Source organism: Mustela nigripes, chromosome 5 (genome assembly GCF_022355385.1).
Source record: "Mustela nigripes isolate SB6536 chromosome 5, MUSNIG.SB6536, whole genome shotgun sequence".
In the NCBI taxonomy this organism is placed as follows: Eukaryota; Metazoa; Chordata; class Mammalia; order Carnivora; family Mustelidae; genus Mustela; species Mustela nigripes.
This window is the reverse complement of record NC_081561.1, coordinates 71278741-71299137: the sequence shown is the minus strand read 5'-3', so window position 1 is coordinate 71299137 and position 20397 is coordinate 71278741. Positions and strand designations below refer to the sequence as shown.

Genomic DNA, 20397 nt, shown 5'->3' with positions numbered 1-20397 from the left:
TTTCTTTTTATTATTTAAAAAATTATGTAACAACTTTATAAACAGTAAATATCTTAATGGGTCAATGTAAGTGTTTCTTTTTATTATTTAAAAAATTATGTAACAACTTTATAAACAGTAAATATCTTAATGGGTCAATGTAAGTGGCTTTGTTTAGACATTATAGATTATTCAGCAAAAGTGTTATCAGTGTTTAATAAAATTGGAAAAAGTTGTTATGGAGGGGAAAGGTAACAGAACCCATCATATTGGAGTAGAAAAACAAGGCATGGCATTCTTTTGATTTTGAATTTATGCTTGATCCAGATTCTTGAGTTGATTCTGTTTTTTTCATTTCCTCTTTTAGAGGACTCTTGCTTGTAACTGAATGAAGTCTGTCATGTTTGAAGAATGTGGCAGATACTTATCAATTGCTGCAACTATAAAAATAAGCTTTCTAAAATATTTAATATCCTCTATTCAGTAGGAATTCCTTTGGGTTACTAGAAATTTCTGATCATTTGTGTAACCATTTTTTTTCTGATTTTGCTAACATTTGATATAGGCAAAGTTTCCCCCCCATCCCCCATCCCAGAGTAGAGCACTTGAGGAGATCATATATATTTCTTTAATGGAATATTGTATTTCACAATTAGGGTTAATTTCATCATAATATTAAAGTTGGCAAAATTAAAATGGTAGCTATCATTTGTAAGTATGGACTAGTGCCAAGTACTTTTCCAGCTACATCTATGAACATTTAATTCATTTGTGTTGTGATAGTTTCTACTTTTAGATTTTTTTTTTCTACTTTGGGTTTTAATAATATAAATTTGGAAAGTGTGTTAAATAATACTTTTCTTGGGAATAGGCAAAATATTAGAGTCTTAAGTGTCAATTTACTGAAACTACCCATGTAAACAATGTAAAAAAACAACAAATGTTGAATTTGGAAAGGAGTAGAGTGTTTTTTGTTTGTTTTCCTTTTTAACCAGTCAGTACACCTACTTTTCCCTTGATACCCTCTCATTATACCTTACTCTAGCTCTTAAACCTGACTCTCTCTCCCCCCATGTAGTTTTGGTCAATTTTACTTTTTACTGGCCAACATAATTGTGCTCTTGTTTATAAGTACATTTGTACTCAAGTTTCTGAATAGTTATTCTGTTTATTTTCTAAGTTTTTCACTATGTGAAAAATGGTTTTTTCATCTCTATTCTATTTGTGTAAGAATCTCTGATGCAAATCTTTTCACTTCCACAGGACCGGATTTTAAAATTCTATGCACAGACATTTACTCTTTCACCATTACATATGACCAAGGAGATTTATACAAGCCTAGGTATGTTTATTAAAATTTTTTGTGCTTAAGAAAATGGATAGGAAACAACTTTTCAGATAACACTATAAATGAGTGATAATCATAGTTTTAAATTTTTCTTTTCAGCTAAATATTTGAAGTTACACTTTCTTTCTAGAGAAAATCATATTCCTACTCTCTCAACTGGTATAGATACAAGTAATCCTAATGTGATCTGCTTACTTAAAAAGGTATTCACTTGCTATATGCTTTTTTAAAAATTTAAGCAGTTCTATATTTAAGATTTCTAATTTTTGAGAACTGTTATGCACTGCTTTTCAGGTTCGTCTTCTAAATGAGTATCAGAAAGAGGCTCCATCTTTCTGGATTCGTCACCCAGAAAAGTAAGTCCTCCAATTTATGCCAATATAAAATATAGGGGTGTTACTGTCCTGCGTACATTACAAGGAGAAAGAATAGAGACAGTCTTAATTGACTTACATTTTTGGGAAGGGATTCATAAGTTTACTTAGCTTTTCATGTTTTGTGCTTTCCTACATGAATGGCTCTGTGCAAATATCATTTTATACCATTTATTTATCACAAGAAAGCAAAATGAGGTTGTTATAACCTCCAGTTCTTTTACTGTTGGTCTTTGCTACTTTGGACAAGTTCCTTAAGTGTTTTTTAAACTTTTCCATTCAGTTCTAAAATTTTTTAATAAGGTTGTAAGAGCAACTGTATGTCTAAAGAGGAAAGTTATGTTTGGAGAGCCAATGTTGGAGTAGAAAGAACATATGTTTTATAAAAAGCAGGAGGAAATTGGGTGTGAATCCCACCTCTACCATTAGCTGAAACAAAAAAAAGTTGTTTCTAAAAATTTTCACTTTGTTATTCCATAAATATAATATATATCACTGGTACTATGTGTATATGTGTTATAGCATTTGTTGTTTTCTAAAACTGTCTCATTCCCAAACTTCAAGGTATATGGAAGAAATTGTGGAAAATACTTTGTCCTTATTATCAGTTAAACATGATCAGAGCCATCTTGTAACACAAAAGATTTTGGATCCAGTTTACTTTTTTGCATTGGTTGATACCAAGGCTGTATGGTTCAAAAAGTGGATGGTAAGAAAAAAATGGAATGTTTTTATACTTTTCAGTGCATTGCTGTATTGTTACAAAGAATAGCTAACATTCCAGTTTTTACAGTGTGCTGAGAGTTCTAATCACTTTTACAAAGGTAACTCATTTAAATCTTACAAAAATCTATGAGATAAATGGTATTATTACCCCATTTTACTGATGTGGCAGCTGAGGCATGGAGAAGTAACTTACTCAAGATTGTTCACCTAGTAAGTGACAGAGCCACAATAGAATTTTAAATGATAATTTATTTGAGTCTAGTAACCTGAATGATCTATCCAAAATCTAGTCTTTTTTAGTTTAAAAGCTTCAGGTTTTTAAAGCAGATATGGTATAACATGAATTCAGTGTTCATTTTTCTCTGACTTAGGATGTATGTCTGAAAATACCCTTTCATTTGCTTCCTCCTGAGCATATAGTTTGGAAAATGTTTAATGTCCGAATGCCAGTGATTTCCAGGGGAGCTCATTACTGTTCTGGAACTCAAACTAATTTAAAAGTAAAAGAGATCCTTATGCTGTTACCTCCCTCATCTGCTGTGGAGTAAGAGTGGTCTGTGTCATAGTAGCTGCAGTGTTGGCTTATTATTCTCCTATGTTTGTCCCTCAAAAACTGGTCTGCTAGGCATTATCTATTTGTTGCTGTGGGGTGGAAAGTGGGGGCGTGACTTGCCATGCAGAGCGGCAACATGGTTATTTACTGCTTGGCACAGTTTGGTCATTACCTGGTTAATGGCTTATTTTTATTTTTATTTTGCCTTTTGTTATCTAAACTGTATAGTAATGCCTAATTAACCAAAACCTAGTTTTGTTCAGGGTTTAGCCCTTACCTGGGCTGTTTATGTTTATGGTTGGTAAGTGTTTGCTCAATTTAATTAACTTGAACCCTTTGTTACATCTGACATTTTGTTTTTAATTTTTAAGTATCAAATCATATATTTGTAGAAAACATGTGAAATAAGTAAAAGTGCAAATTAAATTTCTACAACACAGATATAACTATTTTGGTTATGTAGTTATATTATATGCACTTACAAATTTATTGGTTTAGATATTTAATAAATCCTATTATGTTGGAACACGTGGGTGGCTTAGTTATTTAAGTGTCTGCCTTCAGCTCAGAGTTTTGGGATTGAGCCCCATTTTGGGCTCCTTGCTCAGTGGGGAGCCTACTTCTCCCTCTGCCTGCCACTCCCCCTGCTTGTGCGCTCTCTCTCTGACAAATAAATAAAATCTTCAAATAAATAAAATCTTTAAAAGAAAAACAAATCCTATTCTGTTTATAATTTTTTTACTTAATCTTTTTTATTGTTAGTACGTGATTTTCAAGAGTATGCAGCAGATCACGTAACCAACAGAAAATTCCTTAAAAAAAAGTTAGCTCCTTAGTGTATTCTAGTATTAATGAAAATTCATCACATTATCCTATACTCATATAAGTGAGAGGCTGGCTGACTTTCTAAAGGGCCATACAGTAAATTTTTGGTTTTGTGGGCTCTACTGTCTCTGCATCCTCTCAATTCTGTTGTAAGCCTAAAGCATCCATAGATAATATATAAATGAATGGATATGACTGTTGGGTAAAATTTCACGTACCAAGTCAGGTGGCAGCTGAAGTTGGCTTGAGGGATATAGTATAGTGACTGGTCTAACGGTATGCCCTATGAGGATTTCCTTTCAGAACATGGTCAAAAGTTGGATTGTTGGTTAACATTTCTCTTTTAAAGCTGAAAAAAGGATTAATCATTTTTAAAAACATTTTAAGCCACTAGGGTTAAAACACACGGTTTCTGTTAAATCTCAATTAACCACTCCCCATTTAGTTAAACTCTATTTCCCAGAATTCTGATAGTTTTTATCAACTATAATACTGTTTGATAGTTTTTACTAGGTAAAATGAAGAAGCTGCATTGAAAACACATGATATCTAATATATTCAGTAATATTTATGTATAGTCTCCCCTTTATGCAATGCATAAAAAGCAATTTTTAATTCTATTGTTTAGCCTTAAGGAGAAAACTATTTTTCGGTACTTTGAATTACTTAAAAATATATGATTGTCAGAAAATGATTAAGATACTGTACTTCAGAGCATTTCATGCTTATATGTAGATATAGTATGAGTTCTACATATGTAGATAGTAGAGTATCCTTTTTATTTGGAGGGATGTGATCTTCCCCACCCCAGCTTTTCTATCTTTCCTTCAGATTTGGGTGTTGATAGTGGTTTTAAAATAACTTAGCACAGAAACTGGTTGCAATTGAGGGATAGAGTATTTTTTCTGCTGGTCTGTCAATAAATGATCCATAGTTTTTTCATATCATTTGCATTCTTGTGATTACTCTGCTCATAATCTACTGTACATAGAAAAATCTGCTTTGTACTGATTACAGTAATTTAAAACTGTTGTTGGTAATTTATGTTATTAGAAATGATGCAGGAAAAATAGACTTTGGTATAACTTGAATATTAAATTTATCATTTTCTCCTAATTTTAGCATGCATCTTATAGCAGAACTACAGTACTGAGACTTCTTGAAAAGAAATATAAATCCCTGGTAAGTCTGTTTCTGTCCTTATGTTGAGAAATAATATCACACAAAGATATACGATGTAATAAGTTAAATGTGCAAAGTTGAGTGATAATTAATCTTGGTTGATGAGGCAATCCCCCTTTTATGGGATTTTTAAAACTAGCATTCTGTGAAACATAAAAGGATAAAAGTAGAGACTTAAATTATAGTCAGGATAACAATTAGGAAATCCATAGCTACATAGTAAATTGAGATGTAATAAGTTAGTTTGAGATGAGCCTTATTTTTAAGTATAGTAACTTAATTCAGGTCAGTTATTTGTAGGGGAGTTAGTTCTATAAAATATACCCATGCTTTTGACTGAAAGTTGTATGAAAAACTCAGAATGATAAGTGCTTTTGCATTTACAAAAATTAATTCAAGTTAGGGGCGCCTGGGTGGCTCAGTTGGTTAAGCAGCTGCCTTCGGCTCAGGTCATGATCCCAGCGTCCTGGGATCGAGTCCCACATCGGGCTCCTTGCTCCGCAGGGAGCCTGCTTCTCCCTCTGCCTCTGCCTGCCTCTCTGTCTGCCTGTGCTCACTCTCTCCCTCTCTCTCTCTGATAAATAAATAAAATCTTTAAAAAAAAAAAAAAAAAAAAAAAATTAATTCAAGTTATATTAAATATAAACTAATAGAGTAAAATACATTAGCAAAATTTTCTATGTTTATTGCTATTCATAGAATAGTGTGTAAAGGCATTGAAAGGAATCAAAAAGCAATCAAATATGATAATAATTGACAAATATAAAATGTGAAATTTATTAAAGTATTTTTCTAACCAATGTGACTTTGAAATAATAAGTATGATTTTTGTAGCTAGAATCTTCAATTTAAAGGGCAAGGGAAATATTTCTGGAGTTGTGAACTTCTGGGTGAGTGTAGCATATAATGAAAGAACAATTTTTTGTGTTTGTTTGAGAATCAAGAGCATTGAATTTCAGAAAGGAGAAGAGAGGAATGCTTAAGAATGGGGTGGGGATTTATAGCAGAAGTGGTACCTGTTTGGGGGCGCCTGGGTGGCTCAGTCAGTACAGCAAATGACTCTTGGGCTCAGGTCATGCTCTGTAACAGAGGGAAGCTCCAAACTCAGCAGGGAGTCTGTTGGAGATTCTTTCTCTCTCCCCATCTCCCTTCCCCCTACCTATACAGATGCTCTTTTTCTGTCTCTCAGATAAATCCTAAAAAAGTAGTGTTTAAAAATGTTTAGTGAATTGAAATAAATTCCTTCTACATCCCATTTCCCCCTCCCATTCCTATTTTAAATGAAGATTTTTGCCATATGAATATAGACTGATCTTGTCAAAATAGAGGAAAGGAAGAGAAACATCAATGATTCACCCTTTCCATGGTTTGTCCTACAACTATTTATTTCATTGTTGCTATTGCAGGGGCCCAGGTGGAAGTATTGCAAAGGTTTCTGATAGATTATTTTTTAAAATAACAGATTTTTAAGAATTAATTATACAATAATCAATCTGAAAATAGTTATTTTATTATAAAGAACTTTATATCAAATATTTCCTGTACGTATTGGGTCAAACTTGCTTGAGATTTCAACTTAAACCTCATTTTCTCTTAAAAAGCTTTCCTAAACTTAAAAAATATGTAAGTTCATATCATAGAGGAGGGATGGCAACTCAGGTACTCTTAATTGCTAACTCCTAAGATGGAGGGAGGGCAGAAGAGGGAAGTTAAAAAAAAAACGGGTATGTGCAAAACCAAGAGGAAAGTTAAATTCTAGTTGTCAGTATTTTTTTAAATGACTTTGAGAGGGCAAGAAAAAGGAAATACACTACATAAAGCCATTTCAGAAGCCATTCCCTTAAGGGTATATAGGACAAAGAATGAAGTTGTTAAAATAATAATTTAAATATGCTGATAGACATATTTCAGCTACCTCATGACTTTACAATGCTATGAAAATAAAGCTCTCAGCTTTCTCAGCTCTTAAGTTGACAATGCAGGGGGCATGTGGGTGGCTCAGTCAGTTAAGCCTCTGCCTTCGGCTCAGGTCATGATCTCAGGGTCCTGGGAATGGAGACCCACATTGGGCTACCTGCTCAGCAGGGAGTCTGCTTCTCCCTCTGCTCCTCCACTCTATGCTTGTGTATAGGCTCTCTCTCAAATACGTTAAGTAAGTGAGTAAATAAATAAATAAATAAAATCTTAAAAAAAATTGACAGCACATACATACATTGTCTTCCCTAATGCTATCCTACTTGAAATTTTGTAAATGTATTATTACATAAACGTAATAGATTGCAGAGTAGCCACTAACTATGTATTAATTTTAAATGACAATGAAAGAAAGTTCAAAAATGCCCACTTCCCTCAATTTCCCTAATTACAAGATTTTAGTAGCCACATAGAGCTAGTAGCCATTCTACAGGACAGTGCAGACATTCAACAGTTGCAGAAAATGCTGAAGGTATGAGGGAGATGATAGAAGAAATGATTTAGCAGATCATTGTGCCAAACATACTGCTGTCATTAACGTTCGTGTGAGGAACTCCTATAAAGCAAAAGACAAATGCTTGGAATGGTCATAAAATTTCCACTATACATGCACAAAATCTGATCTTCACTTATGAAAAGTGGGGATAGAGTTTGTATTCATTTTTCCCAATGTTTCTTTTCAAAAGTTGGGCCATGTATACTTTAAAATTTATACACTCACACAGACACAAATCTTTTTGATACTTGCCTCTACTGAATATATAAAGGAATGCTCCATAGGGAACAGAAGGCTTGATCTAGTTCATATTCTGTTGGCTAGATAGGAAGAAAAGACTCTAAGGCAAGTGAACTGGGGATATTGGCAAGAGTTCCTAAAGTCATGGTCACAGAATTTTTTGCATCTTTCACTATAAAGTAGAAGTATGAATCTATTTTTATCCATTGACACTGACAATATAGCAATATTGTTGGTCCACATGTTTTTGTGGTGTTTCCCAGAATGATGCCATAATTAAAATATAACTGGGATCCTGAGCTTCAGTGGCCTGGAAAGGTATTATTTTAAATATTTTTGTTAAATATTTTTTCCAGCATATTTTTAGAACCTTAACTAACTTTTTTTTTTTAACTGCTTGAGCTTGGGGGCTGTAAATTTCTAGAATTAATAAGTTATTATTTTATTAGATAACTACAGCAGTTCAGCAGTGTGTTCAGTACTTTGAGTTGTGTGAAGCCATGAAAGCTGGTGAGATTTTGGGTCATTCAAAGCATTGTGGTAAGTATTGTTTCCTCCGTTACATACTTTTAAAGATGATACCTTTAGTAACTCACTTTTTAATGTTCAGTAGCATGGTAAATTAGATCACTTCTGCTAATGTAAAATATTTTCACAAATTTTAAAAGATACAGCATGACTTTAATAACAGCTGTACATTTGAAATTAATGCATTAGCATATAGATTCTTACATATGCAGCTCTTAAGTTTATACTAGAGTATCTGTCCTAGTCTGTTATATTGCAATACTAAGCTTCTTATTCTTTCCTCTGGTATATTAGTCATTTAATTGTCCTTTATATGCATTTTAGAAAGAGGAGGAACATTTCTGTAACATATTGTTTTATTACTGGATACCCCACCCTGTGATTCCTGGCTGCCTGTCCTCTTTCTGAGCTAAAATACCCTAGATGTTTCATAATCTGGCCTTAATCACTTTATTAAATCCTAGGAATAATTAGAGTAGATCTTCTGTTGTAGTCAGATTCTGCTACATACAAGTGTTTTATACACTTTTGTTAATCTTTTTGAATTCTCTTTTGTAAGTTCTCTGAGAATATGAAGGTCTTATTTTTTTTATCCTTGGGTAAATTCTTTAACTCAGCAAGAAAAATGGTGAAAGACCAATAATAAGTGAGTTTCAAAAACTAGTGTTGTATAGTAAAGGGGGAAGTACAGAAGCCAGAATTTATTCAAGAGGAGGAAAAGGAGAAGTTTACATAAACTATCTCCTTTATAAATTTATGGGTTTTTAAAATTTCTTGATATTAAAATGTTATATATAGTTCTTTTTTTTTCTGACCACCATTCTACTAGGACATCATGGCTTTGCTCTCTTCCCTATCTAGTGAAGACTTGGCATGCTTCATGCTTTTTATTTATTTTTTCTTCCTTTTTGCTATTTCTTTCAGAATCCTTGCTCTTTCTCTTTCATTTCAGAATTTCCTGTCTGCAGTTTCTTGTCTTTAGATCAGTTCAGTCTTCCATTCTCCCTGGTTTTCAGGAAATTGAGCAGAGAGCATTTGTTATATACTTAATGGGGATATTTACTTTAAAAAAAAATTTATTTATTTGAGGGAGAAAGCACAGAGGGAGAGCAAGAGGGAGAGGGAGAAGCAGACTCCCCACTGAGCAGGGAGCCTGAGGTGGGGCTCAGTCCCAGAACCATGAGCAGAAGGCAGATGTTTAATCAACTGAGCCACCCCGGCATCTAGTGGGCATGCATAGTTTTCTAACTATAGCAACTGTGTCCTCTTAGATACTCTTTCTTAGATATCCTTTTTTTTCTTTTTTTTAAAGATTTTATTTATTTATTTGACAGACAGAGATCACAGGTAGGCAGAGAGGCAAGCAGAGAGAGACTAGGAAGCAGGCTCCCTGCTGAGCAGAGAGCCCGACACGGGGCTCGATCCCAGGATCCTAGGATCACGACCTGAGCCGAAGGCAGAGGTTTTAACCCACTGAGCCACCCAGGCGCCCCTCTTTCTTAGATGTTCTTAGATATTCTTTCTTCAGTTTCCACAATAGCTATTAGAAGCTTTCACCAGTCTTATTAAGGGCTCTGCTTTGCCCTGGCCCATTTTTCTCTCAGCGGGAGACTTTGCATCCTACTGTACTAAAAAAAGGGGAACTTGGCAGATACGAATTCCCCAAATTTCCTGCTTCTGAGCATACAAGTGCATGTTTGTATGCCCTTACCAATGTCCCTTTTCTTTGGATTGCACTGAAGAGGTATTACTTTCTAGATTGATAATTTTGTTCTTGTTTCTGTTCCTATATGGCATTCTTTGGGTTTTGTTTCTGTTTTAGAACTAGGATATTGCTTCAGTTGTTACTGTGTTTCCCTTTCTGTTGGTACTTCCCTTGTGTCATCTGACCCTCCTTATTATGTACCTTTTAAATAAAGACCTGAGCCAGTTCACATGTATTTTACCTTTTTGCTTCCCTGCAGTGAAAACTCTTCTAAGTATCCTAAATACACCCAGGCCCCATTCCTTAACTTCCTATTTACTTTTCAGCAGTGGAAATGAGGCAATTCCTAGTGGTCCATGGATTTCCTATTATCAGTTTCCCTCTTTCTTGTCCTAATTTTACAGCCTTTGTCTCTGTTTACTCTTTCTTCTTCATGGTACCATTCTCTTTTGGATTTCCTCATTCTTGTGAGGAATCCTCATTACACTGGAAAGGCTCTTTTCTTTGTAGTATGTACTCAACAAGGGTTTTGCCCTTTTCTTCTCATCTTAGTCTATCCGTTCTCTCTTGTGGCAGCCCGTTTACTTTCATGGTTTCAAATACTGTATGGTGACTCTGAAATATTTAAGTCTGCCACTTTACTGAATTCCAGATCCATATACCCATATCATACTTAGAATATCTATCTGGGTGCTCCATGGTACTTTAATATTGAAATATCAAGGATTGAAATTACTTTATTCTATATGTAGACTGGTTTCTTCCTCCTTTCTCCTTTAAAATTACTTAAATAGAATAAACATTCACTATGTATCCAGATGCTGAGGTAGGAACTTGAGAATTTTCTTATTTTCTCACGGTCCCCATGTAGTCCTATCTAAGGCCTGTTGACTTAATTTTCCTAAATATTTATTTGTCTGCCCTTTTCTGTTCTTGTTGCTGATGCTTTCGCTCGTGATTTTTTTATTCTCATTTCAGACCTTTACCTTCTCCCATCTACTTTTTATGCTACTCGCAGGGTTTTTCACATGCATATTTGATTACTTTCATGCTTACAATCCTTTAATATCTTTTCAGTCGCCTCTATAATAAAATTCATTTTCCTTCTGCAGCTTAGTCCTCTGTGATCTGCCCGTTACCCTCTAGCCTCTTGTCTCTACCACTGGCCTCCTCAAGTTCTGGTCATACACGACTGCCATACTCTGAATTAGAAGCCCAATTTCATGCTGCTTACTGGTTTTTGACACCAGCAAGTAGTTCAAGGTCTTAAACAGGTACTCAGTAGATCTTGAATGTATGGATGAATGATATATATTAGGTGTATGTATTTTACAGATTCTAATTTCATTTACTAACATGGTTATAAATACAGTTTTTTTATAATATAAACTTGATAGAATTAAACAGTAATATTTTCTATTGACTTCCTCCCTTAACTTGAAGTTTCTCTTTTTTTTTTTTTTTTTTAATTTTTTATTTTTATAAACATATATTTTTATCCCCAGGGGTACAGGTCTGTGAATCACCAGGTTTACACACTTCACAGCACTCACCAAATCACATACCCTCCCCAATGTCCATAATCCCAACCCCTTCTCCCAAACCCCCTCCCCCCGGCAACCCTCAGTTTGTTTTGTGAGATTAAGAGTCACTTATGGTTTGTCTCCCTCCCAATCCCATCTTGTTTCATTTATTCTTCTTCTACCCACTTAAGCCTCCATGTTGCATCACCACTTCCTCATATCAGGGAGATCATATGATAGTTGTCTTTCTCTGCTTGACTTATTTCGCTAAGCATGATACGCTCTAGTTCCATCCATGTTGTTGCAAATGGCAAGATTTCATTTCTTTTGATGGCTGCATAGTATTCCATTGTGTATATATACCACATCTTCTTGATCCATTCATCTGTTGATGGACATCTAGGTTCTTTCCATAGTTTGGCTATTGTGGACATTGCTGCTATAAACATTCGGGTGCATGTGTCCCTTTGGATCACTACATTTGTATCTTTAGGGTAAATACCCAATAGTGCAATTGCTGGGTCATAGGGCAGTTCTATTTTCAACATTTTGAGGAACCTCCATGCTGTTTTCCAGAGTGGCTGCACCAGCTTGCATTCCCACCAACAGTGTAGGAGGGTTCATGGTAATTCTGACAATCTTAAGCCATTTTAGAATGAATACTGTATGCATCTTACACTTTATTGAGTCTAAATTTTGTGGTAAATGCTTTTCCCCAGAGATTTAGGTATTATAGGATCTTAAGGAAGCTAATTAACTTTTTTTTTCTTTTTAACACCAGCAGAGTCTTCATTATAGACTTCAACCTTGTTTAATGTTCAGACGGGAACGAAGATAGGTATTATCTAAAATATAATAGCATTAAAATAAATGTATTTGTTTGCTTTTCTTTTAAGGGAATAAACAGAAAACCTTCTACTACTCAGGACAAGAATTACAATATATTTATTTCATTCACTCACTATGCCTTTTAGGAAGGTTATTGATCTATACACAAGGCAGATGGCTATTTCCCATAAAGCTGAAGAATAGAAAAGGTAAGTACAATTAGGAAAAACAAATATGTTTATCGTGGTAAGGTTTATGTGCTATGAATTACTAAATTTTGAAGATTTTGCCTGGTTCCTTTTAGGATACATAGTGACAAACCTATTAGTTTACTGATGGCTTATATGCCTTGAAGTATTACATTTGCTTTTATCAGTATGTGCTTTCCCCCTACATTGCAGTTTTTTTATTCATCCAGGCTTTAATGCTTTTCTTATTTCTTCCTGTTTTTCAAAATCCTGGACATACTGAATGACCCAGCTCTGGATTCAGAACTAGAAGACCTTGTTTAAATTCTAGTTCCCTTATAAACTGGCTGTGACTTTTGGGCAACTTACTTAACCATTGCTTGTTTTTTTTTTTTTTTTTTTTGAAATCTACAAAAATAGAATAATATTGGTAATACTGAGATCACACAGTTTTGTGATGATTGAAGATGAAGTTTCAGAATACTGTTATAAACTGCAAAGCCCTGTACCACTTAATATATTGCTATGTTACCCTAACTCTTGTTTATTTTTTTTAAAGATTTTCTTTATTTATTTGACACAGAGAGACACAGCGAGAGAGTGAACACAAGTAGGGGGAGTGGGGGAGGGAGAAGCAGGCTTCCTGCTGAGTAGGAAGCCCAATGCCAGGCTTGATCCCAGGACTCTGGAGTCATGCCCAAGAGCAGAAGGCAGAGGCTCCATGACTGAGCCACCCAGGTGCCCCTAACTCTTATTTTTAAAGTTTTCCCCATCAAACTTGAGCACACACTGTTACTTTTTTGCCTCCCTTAAAACTTTAAGGCTATACCAGGAATAGCTGGTCTAGCAGCCAGCAAACTTTTTCTTTAATGTGTCAATAGTATTTTTGGTTTTGTGGGCCACATACTGTCTCTGTTACATATCCTGTGTTTTTGTGTATTCATGTGCTCATGTGTGTAAAAGAGTTACCACAGCAGGTCTGAGACTGCTGTCCTTAGGAAGGCCTGCTTGCAAGGTTTCACTAGCTGGCATCTGGGAACTTGGGTTTCTCTCTCTTCCCAGAACTTAAAAGAGTGGTTCACTGTGTCTACCTAAATGTTTTATACACGTAGTGTAGTTTATACTGAATACTCGCTTTTCTCCTGGGGGTCTGGAATCCTGGTATGTGCTAGGCAGATGGTACTTATGTCATCAGCCTCCAGTAAAAAGCTTGAGTACTGAGTCTCTAAGAAGCTTCTTGGTAACCAACATTTTAGATATGTTGGCACAGCTTGTTGCTGGAAGAATTAAGTGTATTTTGTGTTTTGTGTGACTCCGCTGGGAGAGGACCCTTGGATGCTTGCAACTGTACCTTATCTCATATGCTTTTTGCTTTGTATCTTTTGTTGTGATATATCATAGCTGTGAGTACAACTCTAGGTTGAATCCTCCTAGTGAATCACTGAATTTGGGTATGGTTTGGGGGACCCTTGACACATTTTACACACCTTTAAAAGTATAAAACAAAACATTTTTAGCTTGTGAGCCTTAGGTAATTAGGCCATAATTGCTGTAGTTTGCCAATCCTGTTATGGAGTATCTTCATTCTGAACACTGTTGTACTGTGTTCTAGTTGTTTTACTTAAGGTTTTCTCCTCATTAATGCTGGTTATGAGCTAAAAAAGAAAAAAAAAGAAAAAAAAAGAAAAAGAAAAAAAAAGAACCGTTTTATGTTCTTATATATCCTGTGGTGATATAATTCTAGTCATAATGAGCACTTAGAGAATGGACTTTCCAGAAAAGAGCTTCCATTTTATAGATATTGTTGAACTTTTCAGAAATAGATTAATAAATACTTGTGATGTTATTGGAAGTATTGAACTGAAGTTTATATGTCTATCATCTGTAATTTAGCAGTTTATGTTGACTTTTAGTATCAACCTTTTGGCCTGACAAATGTCACAGATCATCTCAAACTCTGTTTTGAGAGCCTTTGTTCTACTGTATTAGCAGAAGTCAACATTTACCTCTAAGCTTCACCTGTATTTTCACTGGAATCGTAATGAAAAGATTCTTCAGGAGGGATTGGTAAATTACAACCCAGGGGCAAAATCTGGTACTGTTTTGTATGGCTAGTGAGCTCATTATTGAAAAAAATTACAAGACTGTTTTGTCACATGTGGAATAAAATTAAAATTTGGGGTGTGTAAAGTCTTATTGGAAGACCGTGGTACTTGTTCATTTGCAAGTGAACTGTGGCTCCTTTACAGCATCATAATTGAGTATTTGTAACAGAAACAGTTTGGGTATTGAGCCTAAAATATTTCCTAGGGAAAGTTTGATTCCTATTCTATAGTTCTATATAGATAAGCTGGCTGGAACAGTGTATGAAGCTGAATTTTATCGTTTCTAAAAAACTCATGGTCCTGATGAGATTCCTAGATCTTCCTGTCATAGGTTTATATGAAGTGATGGATCCACCATAGGTGGTGAAGCTGCACGTGTATGTAGCACCTACTGCATTATTGTTCCTGCCACCCTTTAACTCCCCATGTCTAATTTGTTTTCCTGGAGTCTTCTGTCTTGGGTTCCAGCTCCCTTCTCCCTAATTTTACCATAGTCTCTGAAAACTCAGGAGGATGGGAAGCTCAGTTCTAAGTTGTAAGTATGTACTAGAAAATAATCTTTTTCTTTTTTCCTTTTCAAAGATTTAGTATCCCTTACAGATCTTCTGGTTCTGTTCACCCAACTTATCTATTACTCACCAAGTTGTCCAAAGATGACATCAGCTGCACATTTAGGTAATTCTGCTTCTATTTTAAATAGTATAATAGAAAACATCTAAAAATACTTAATAGTCCATTGTCTAGACATTTTGGGTGACTGACCTACTTGGGTAAAGAGGTTTCCTAAGATGCAGTACTACTCATAACAAATTACATTGGTCCTGGAAGTAATCCATGAAATTTAATTTTGTTCATTGATGTTTTAAGTTGTTCCTAATTTACTACCTTTTTATGTAGAATCAGTTTTGCTGAGAATTTTAATGTTGCTCTTAAGGTCAAGATGTTCTTAAGAATTGCTGTTAAGATAGGTTTGATTGATAGGTACTATTGTGTTCTTTCTTGTGTTTTCTGTGCTTTATACTTGCCTGATGTTTTGATCAGTCTGCTTGTTTTAGCTCACATCTAAAACTTCAGATCTTCTCTTATTACAGAATAAAGCAAAAACAAAAACAAATCATGATCAGTGTAATAACTTTTAGTCTTTAACTGTTGACTGGATAAAGAGGTTTAAAATATTAACATTTAAAAGATAACTTACACTTTTTCCTTTGAATATCAGTGAAAGTTTACAAAGTAAAACAATTTAATAACAAAATGCTCCCATAATCTATAGACTCATAGTGTTCTAAACCTGCGTGTTACCATAGGAAAGCTGGCAAACTTCTGGGAAGAATTCAAGTGAGTCAAAGAAAAAAATTAGTTTGGGCCATATATATTAATGCTATATGCATCTATTAACCGGTATGCCTTTTTATGCAGTTATAACAGCTTATTAGTCTTAACAATGGCCCTCAAACTTCTTTCTGCCTTTACAGCATTTCCATGTATAAACCTGTATATTAGGTCCTCCTGAGATATGCTCCTATAACATACTGTGCTTCCTTTGTTAAAAATGTTCCTCTGTGTAATTATTTGTCAGTGGACTGTTTTTTAATTTTTTTGGTGTGTTAATTCTGTTTATAGTGCTTAGCACAGTGTCTGTCACATACTAGGCACTCAATAGTAGATAAAACAATGAATGAATGAACGAATGAATGGCCATATGCTAAGCAGTAGTATCTCTCATTGTAAACAGGGTCTGGAAATGGTTAGAAAAACATCACTTAACATTTCTTCTCCATTTTCTTTTTGTCAAGTATTGACTTGAAGTCTTAGTGTGCATGGACTATAGAATATTATAACCTAAATTATGAATTTTAATGTTACTTTTACTATTACAGCTTACAACCTTGAGCTGCTAACTTTTGGTTCCTTACTGATTTGTAAAGTACTATTTTGTGTGTAGATTGGGTTAAATAACCTGAAAATATATTGGTTTGTAAAACCAAAAATATTACTTATTTTAGTGACTATTCCCTGTGTTACATGTATTTGTATTTGTGTTTTCCTGTATATATCTTAAAAGAAAGTCTTTACAATGCTCATTCATTTCACCCGTTTTATGGTGATAACTAATAGTGGTGTATTAGAAAAGGAGGTTTCACCTCTTCTGCCTTTTTAGCCATCCTTTTGGTTTGCTTTGGTTTTCTACTAGGCTGGACACTTGAATACATATATTTTTTTAAAGATTTATGTATTTATTTGAGAAAGAGTACATTTGTGGGGGAGGGGCAGAAGGAGAGAGAGAAAATCTCAAGCAGACTCCCCACTGAGCATGGAGCCTGGCACGAGGTCTGTCTCACAACCCTGAGACCATGACCTGAGCAGAAATCAAGAGTCAGATGCCTATTGACTAAGCCCCCTAGGTTCCCCAAATATTTATTTTAAGAAAAAGAAAAAGCAAATACAAGTAAGTGTTTGCTGGGAGGACAAAAGTTGTAAATTAGCTTCAAATCACATCTTCACTGTTAATCAGTGACTTAATGTGAAACAGTGAATGATCTGTTGTTTCTCAGCATTCAGATTTTGTCGTTTACTTTTTAAAAATTAACTTGAGGATATATTGAGCTTAATTGATCTTCCCTTAGGTTTCAAGTAATAATTTGACAATACCTCATCCTTTGGGCATTGAGTTGTGTGATTTTTTTTTTTAACTATTTAACCTTGTTACTCTTTTTATTTGTTTATTTATTTTTTGTTGTTGGATCTTTTTAGAACGGCAATGGCTACTCATAAATAAGATGTATTAAGTTCTTAATGTTTAAAATTTTTATTTCTAAAAATACTTGTTTATCAGATAATTACTCTCCTGCAAGTATGGTGACTGAAGTTCTTCGGATACTGTGTGATCAAAAAGAATGTGCAATCGAATGCTTATATAATAACACTGTGATTGAGGCACTTCTTCAGCCTATTCATAATTTAATGAAAGGAACTAAGGTTGGTATTTACTAAAGGGAGTCTCCTAATTGGGTATTAGGGAATATTCAAAGGGACTTTATTTCTGAATTCAATGTATTTGAAATATTTATTATAACATCTTTCCATGTATGAATGTATTTTATGCTGACATAGATTTTTATTTACTGTTAAATATTAGTTTATGTAGTTAGTTGATTTATTTGTTATTGGCAATGTGGGGGGAAATACATATACCATAATTGTTTTTTCTAGTCAGGCTTAGATATGATTATAAGGATTGGAGAAGTTATTAAGGTAGTTGTCTTGCAAATCTAATAAATCTTGTGAGTTTTATTCTTTGTTTTAATAGCAATTTTATAGCCTTTACATTATTTTTCTGAATTCAGCTCTGTTTTATGTGAAGAACTAGTTTTTTAGAAAAAAGAATACATATGTTCAGAATGGGATTTTTTATTTTTTAATTATTTTAAATTTTTTATTAACATATAATATATTATTAGCTCCAGGGGTACAGGTCTGTGAATCGCCAGGTTTACATACTTCACAGCACTCACCATAGCACATACCTTCCCGAAAGTCCATACCCAACCACCCTCCCCCGACCCTAGCAACCCTCAGTTTGTTTTGTGAGATTAAGAGTCTTTTTTTTTTTTAATTTATTTTTTTTTATAAACATATATTTTTATCCTCAGGGGTACAGGTCTGTGTATCACCAGGTTTACACACTTCACAGCACTCACCAAAGCACACACCCTCCCCAATGACCATAATCCCACCCCCTTTCTCCCAACCCCCCTTCACTCAGCAACCCTCAGTTTGTTTTATGAGATTAAGAGTCACTTATGGTTTGTCTCCCTCCCAATTCCATCTTGTTTCATTGATTCTTCTTCTACCCACTTAAGCCCCCATGTTGCATCACCACTTCCTCATATCAGGGAGATCATATGATAGTTGTCTTTCTCTGCTTGACTTATTTCAGTAAGCATGATACGCTCTAGTTCCACCCATGTTGTCGCAAATGACAAGATTTCATTTCTTTTGATGGCTGCATAGTATTCCATTGTGTATATATACCACATCTTCTTGATCCATTCATCTGTTGATGGACATCTAGGTTCTTTCCATAGTTTGGCTATTGTGGACATTGCTGCTATAAACATTCGGGTGCACATGCCCCTTTGGATCACTACGTTTGTGTCTTTAGGGTAAATACCCAGTAGTGCAATTGCTGGGTCATAGGGCAGTTCTATTTTCAACATTTTGAGGAACCTCCATGCTGTTTTCCAGAGTGGCTGCACCAGCTTGCATTCCCACCAACAGTGTAGGAGGGTTCCCTTTTCTCTGCATCCTTGCCAGCATTTGTCATTTCCTGACTTGTTGATTTTAGCCATTCTGACTGGTGTGAGGTGATATCTCATTGTGGTTTTGATTTGTATTTCCCTGATGCCGAGTGATATGGAGCACTTTTTCATGTGTCTGTTGGCCATCTGGATGTCTTCTTTGCAGAAATGTCTGTTCATGTCCTTTGCCCATTTCTTGATTGGATTATTTGTTCTTTGGGTGTTGAGTTTGCTAAGTTCTTTATAGATTTTGGACACTAGTCCTTTATCTGATATGTCGTTTGCAAATATCTTCTCCCATTCTGTCAGTTGTCTTTTGATTTTGTTAACTGTTTCCTTTGCTGTGCAAAAGCTTTTGATCTTGATGAAATCCCAATAGTTCATTTCTGCCCTTGCTTCCCTTGCCTTTGGCGATGTTCCTAGGAAGATGTTGCTGCGGCTGAGGTCGAAGAGGTTGCTGCCTGTGTTCTCCTCAAGGAGTTTGATGGATTCCTTTCGCACATTGAGGTCCTTGATCCATTTTGAGTCTGTTTTCGTGTGTGGTGTAAGGAAATGGTCCAATTTCATTTTTCTGCATGTGGCTGTCCAATTTTCCCAGCACCATTTATTGAAGAGGCTGTCTTTTTTCCATTGGACATTCTTTCATGCTTTGTCGAAGATTAGTTGACTGTAGAGTTGAGGGTCTATTTCTGGGCTCTCTATTCTGTTCCATTGATCTATGTGTCTGTTTTTGTGCCAGTACCATGCTGTCTTGATGATGACAGCTTTGTAATAGAGCTTGAAATCTGGAATTGTGATGCCACCAACGTTGGCTTTCTTTTTCAATATCCCTTTGGCTATTCGAGGTCTTTTCTGGTTCCATATAAATTTTAGCATTATTTGTTCCATTTCTTTGAAAAAGATGGATGGTACTTTGATAGGAATTGCATTAAATGTGTAGATTGCTTTAGGTAGCATAGACATTTTCACAATATTTATTCTTCCAATCCAGGAGCATGGAACATTTTTCCATTTCTTTGTGTCTTCCTCAATTTCTTTCATGAGTACTTTATAGTTTTCTGAGTATAGATTCTGTGCCTCTTTGGTTAGGTTTATTCCTAGGTATTTTATGGTTTTAGGTGCAATTGTAAATGGGACTGACTCCTTAATTTCTCTTTCTTCTGTCTTGTTGTTGGTGTAGAGAAATGCAACTGATTTCTGTGCATTGATTTTATATCCTGACACTTTACTGAATTCCTGTACAAGTTCTAGCAGTTTTGGAGTGGAGTCTTTTGGGTTTTCCACATATAGGATCATATCATCTGCGAAGAGTGATAATTTGACATCTTCTTTGCCGATTTGGATGCCTTTAATTTCCTTTTGTTGTCTGATTGCTGAGGCTAGGACTTCTAGTACTATGTTGAATAGCAGTGGTGATAATGGACACCCCTGCCGTGTTCCTGACCTTAGCGGAAAAGCTTTCAGTTTTTCTCCATTGAGAATGATATTTGCGGTTGGTTTTTCATAGATGGCTTTGATGATA

The 20397-nt window shown here is 35.0% G+C and overlaps 1 protein-coding gene across 1 annotated transcript in view; it reads left to right on the top strand.

The window, feature by feature from the left end:
* Positions 1 to 20397, top strand: part of TBC1D32 (TBC1 domain family member 32) — a 242268-nt gene that overhangs the window by 29062 nt on the left and 192809 nt on the right. The window contains exons 7-15 of the mRNA XM_059400634.1: positions 1243 to 1321; positions 1427 to 1530; positions 1622 to 1683; positions 2266 to 2410; positions 4928 to 4987; positions 8147 to 8237; positions 12350 to 12490; positions 15157 to 15249; positions 17411 to 17553. Coding sequence (XP_059256617.1) covers positions 1243 to 1321; positions 1427 to 1530; positions 1622 to 1683; positions 2266 to 2410; positions 4928 to 4987; positions 8147 to 8237; positions 12350 to 12490; positions 15157 to 15249; positions 17411 to 17553 — 918 coding nt within the window. The remainder of the gene's footprint in view (positions 1 to 1242; positions 1322 to 1426; positions 1531 to 1621; positions 1684 to 2265; positions 2411 to 4927; positions 4988 to 8146; positions 8238 to 12349; positions 12491 to 15156; positions 15250 to 17410; positions 17554 to 20397) is intronic.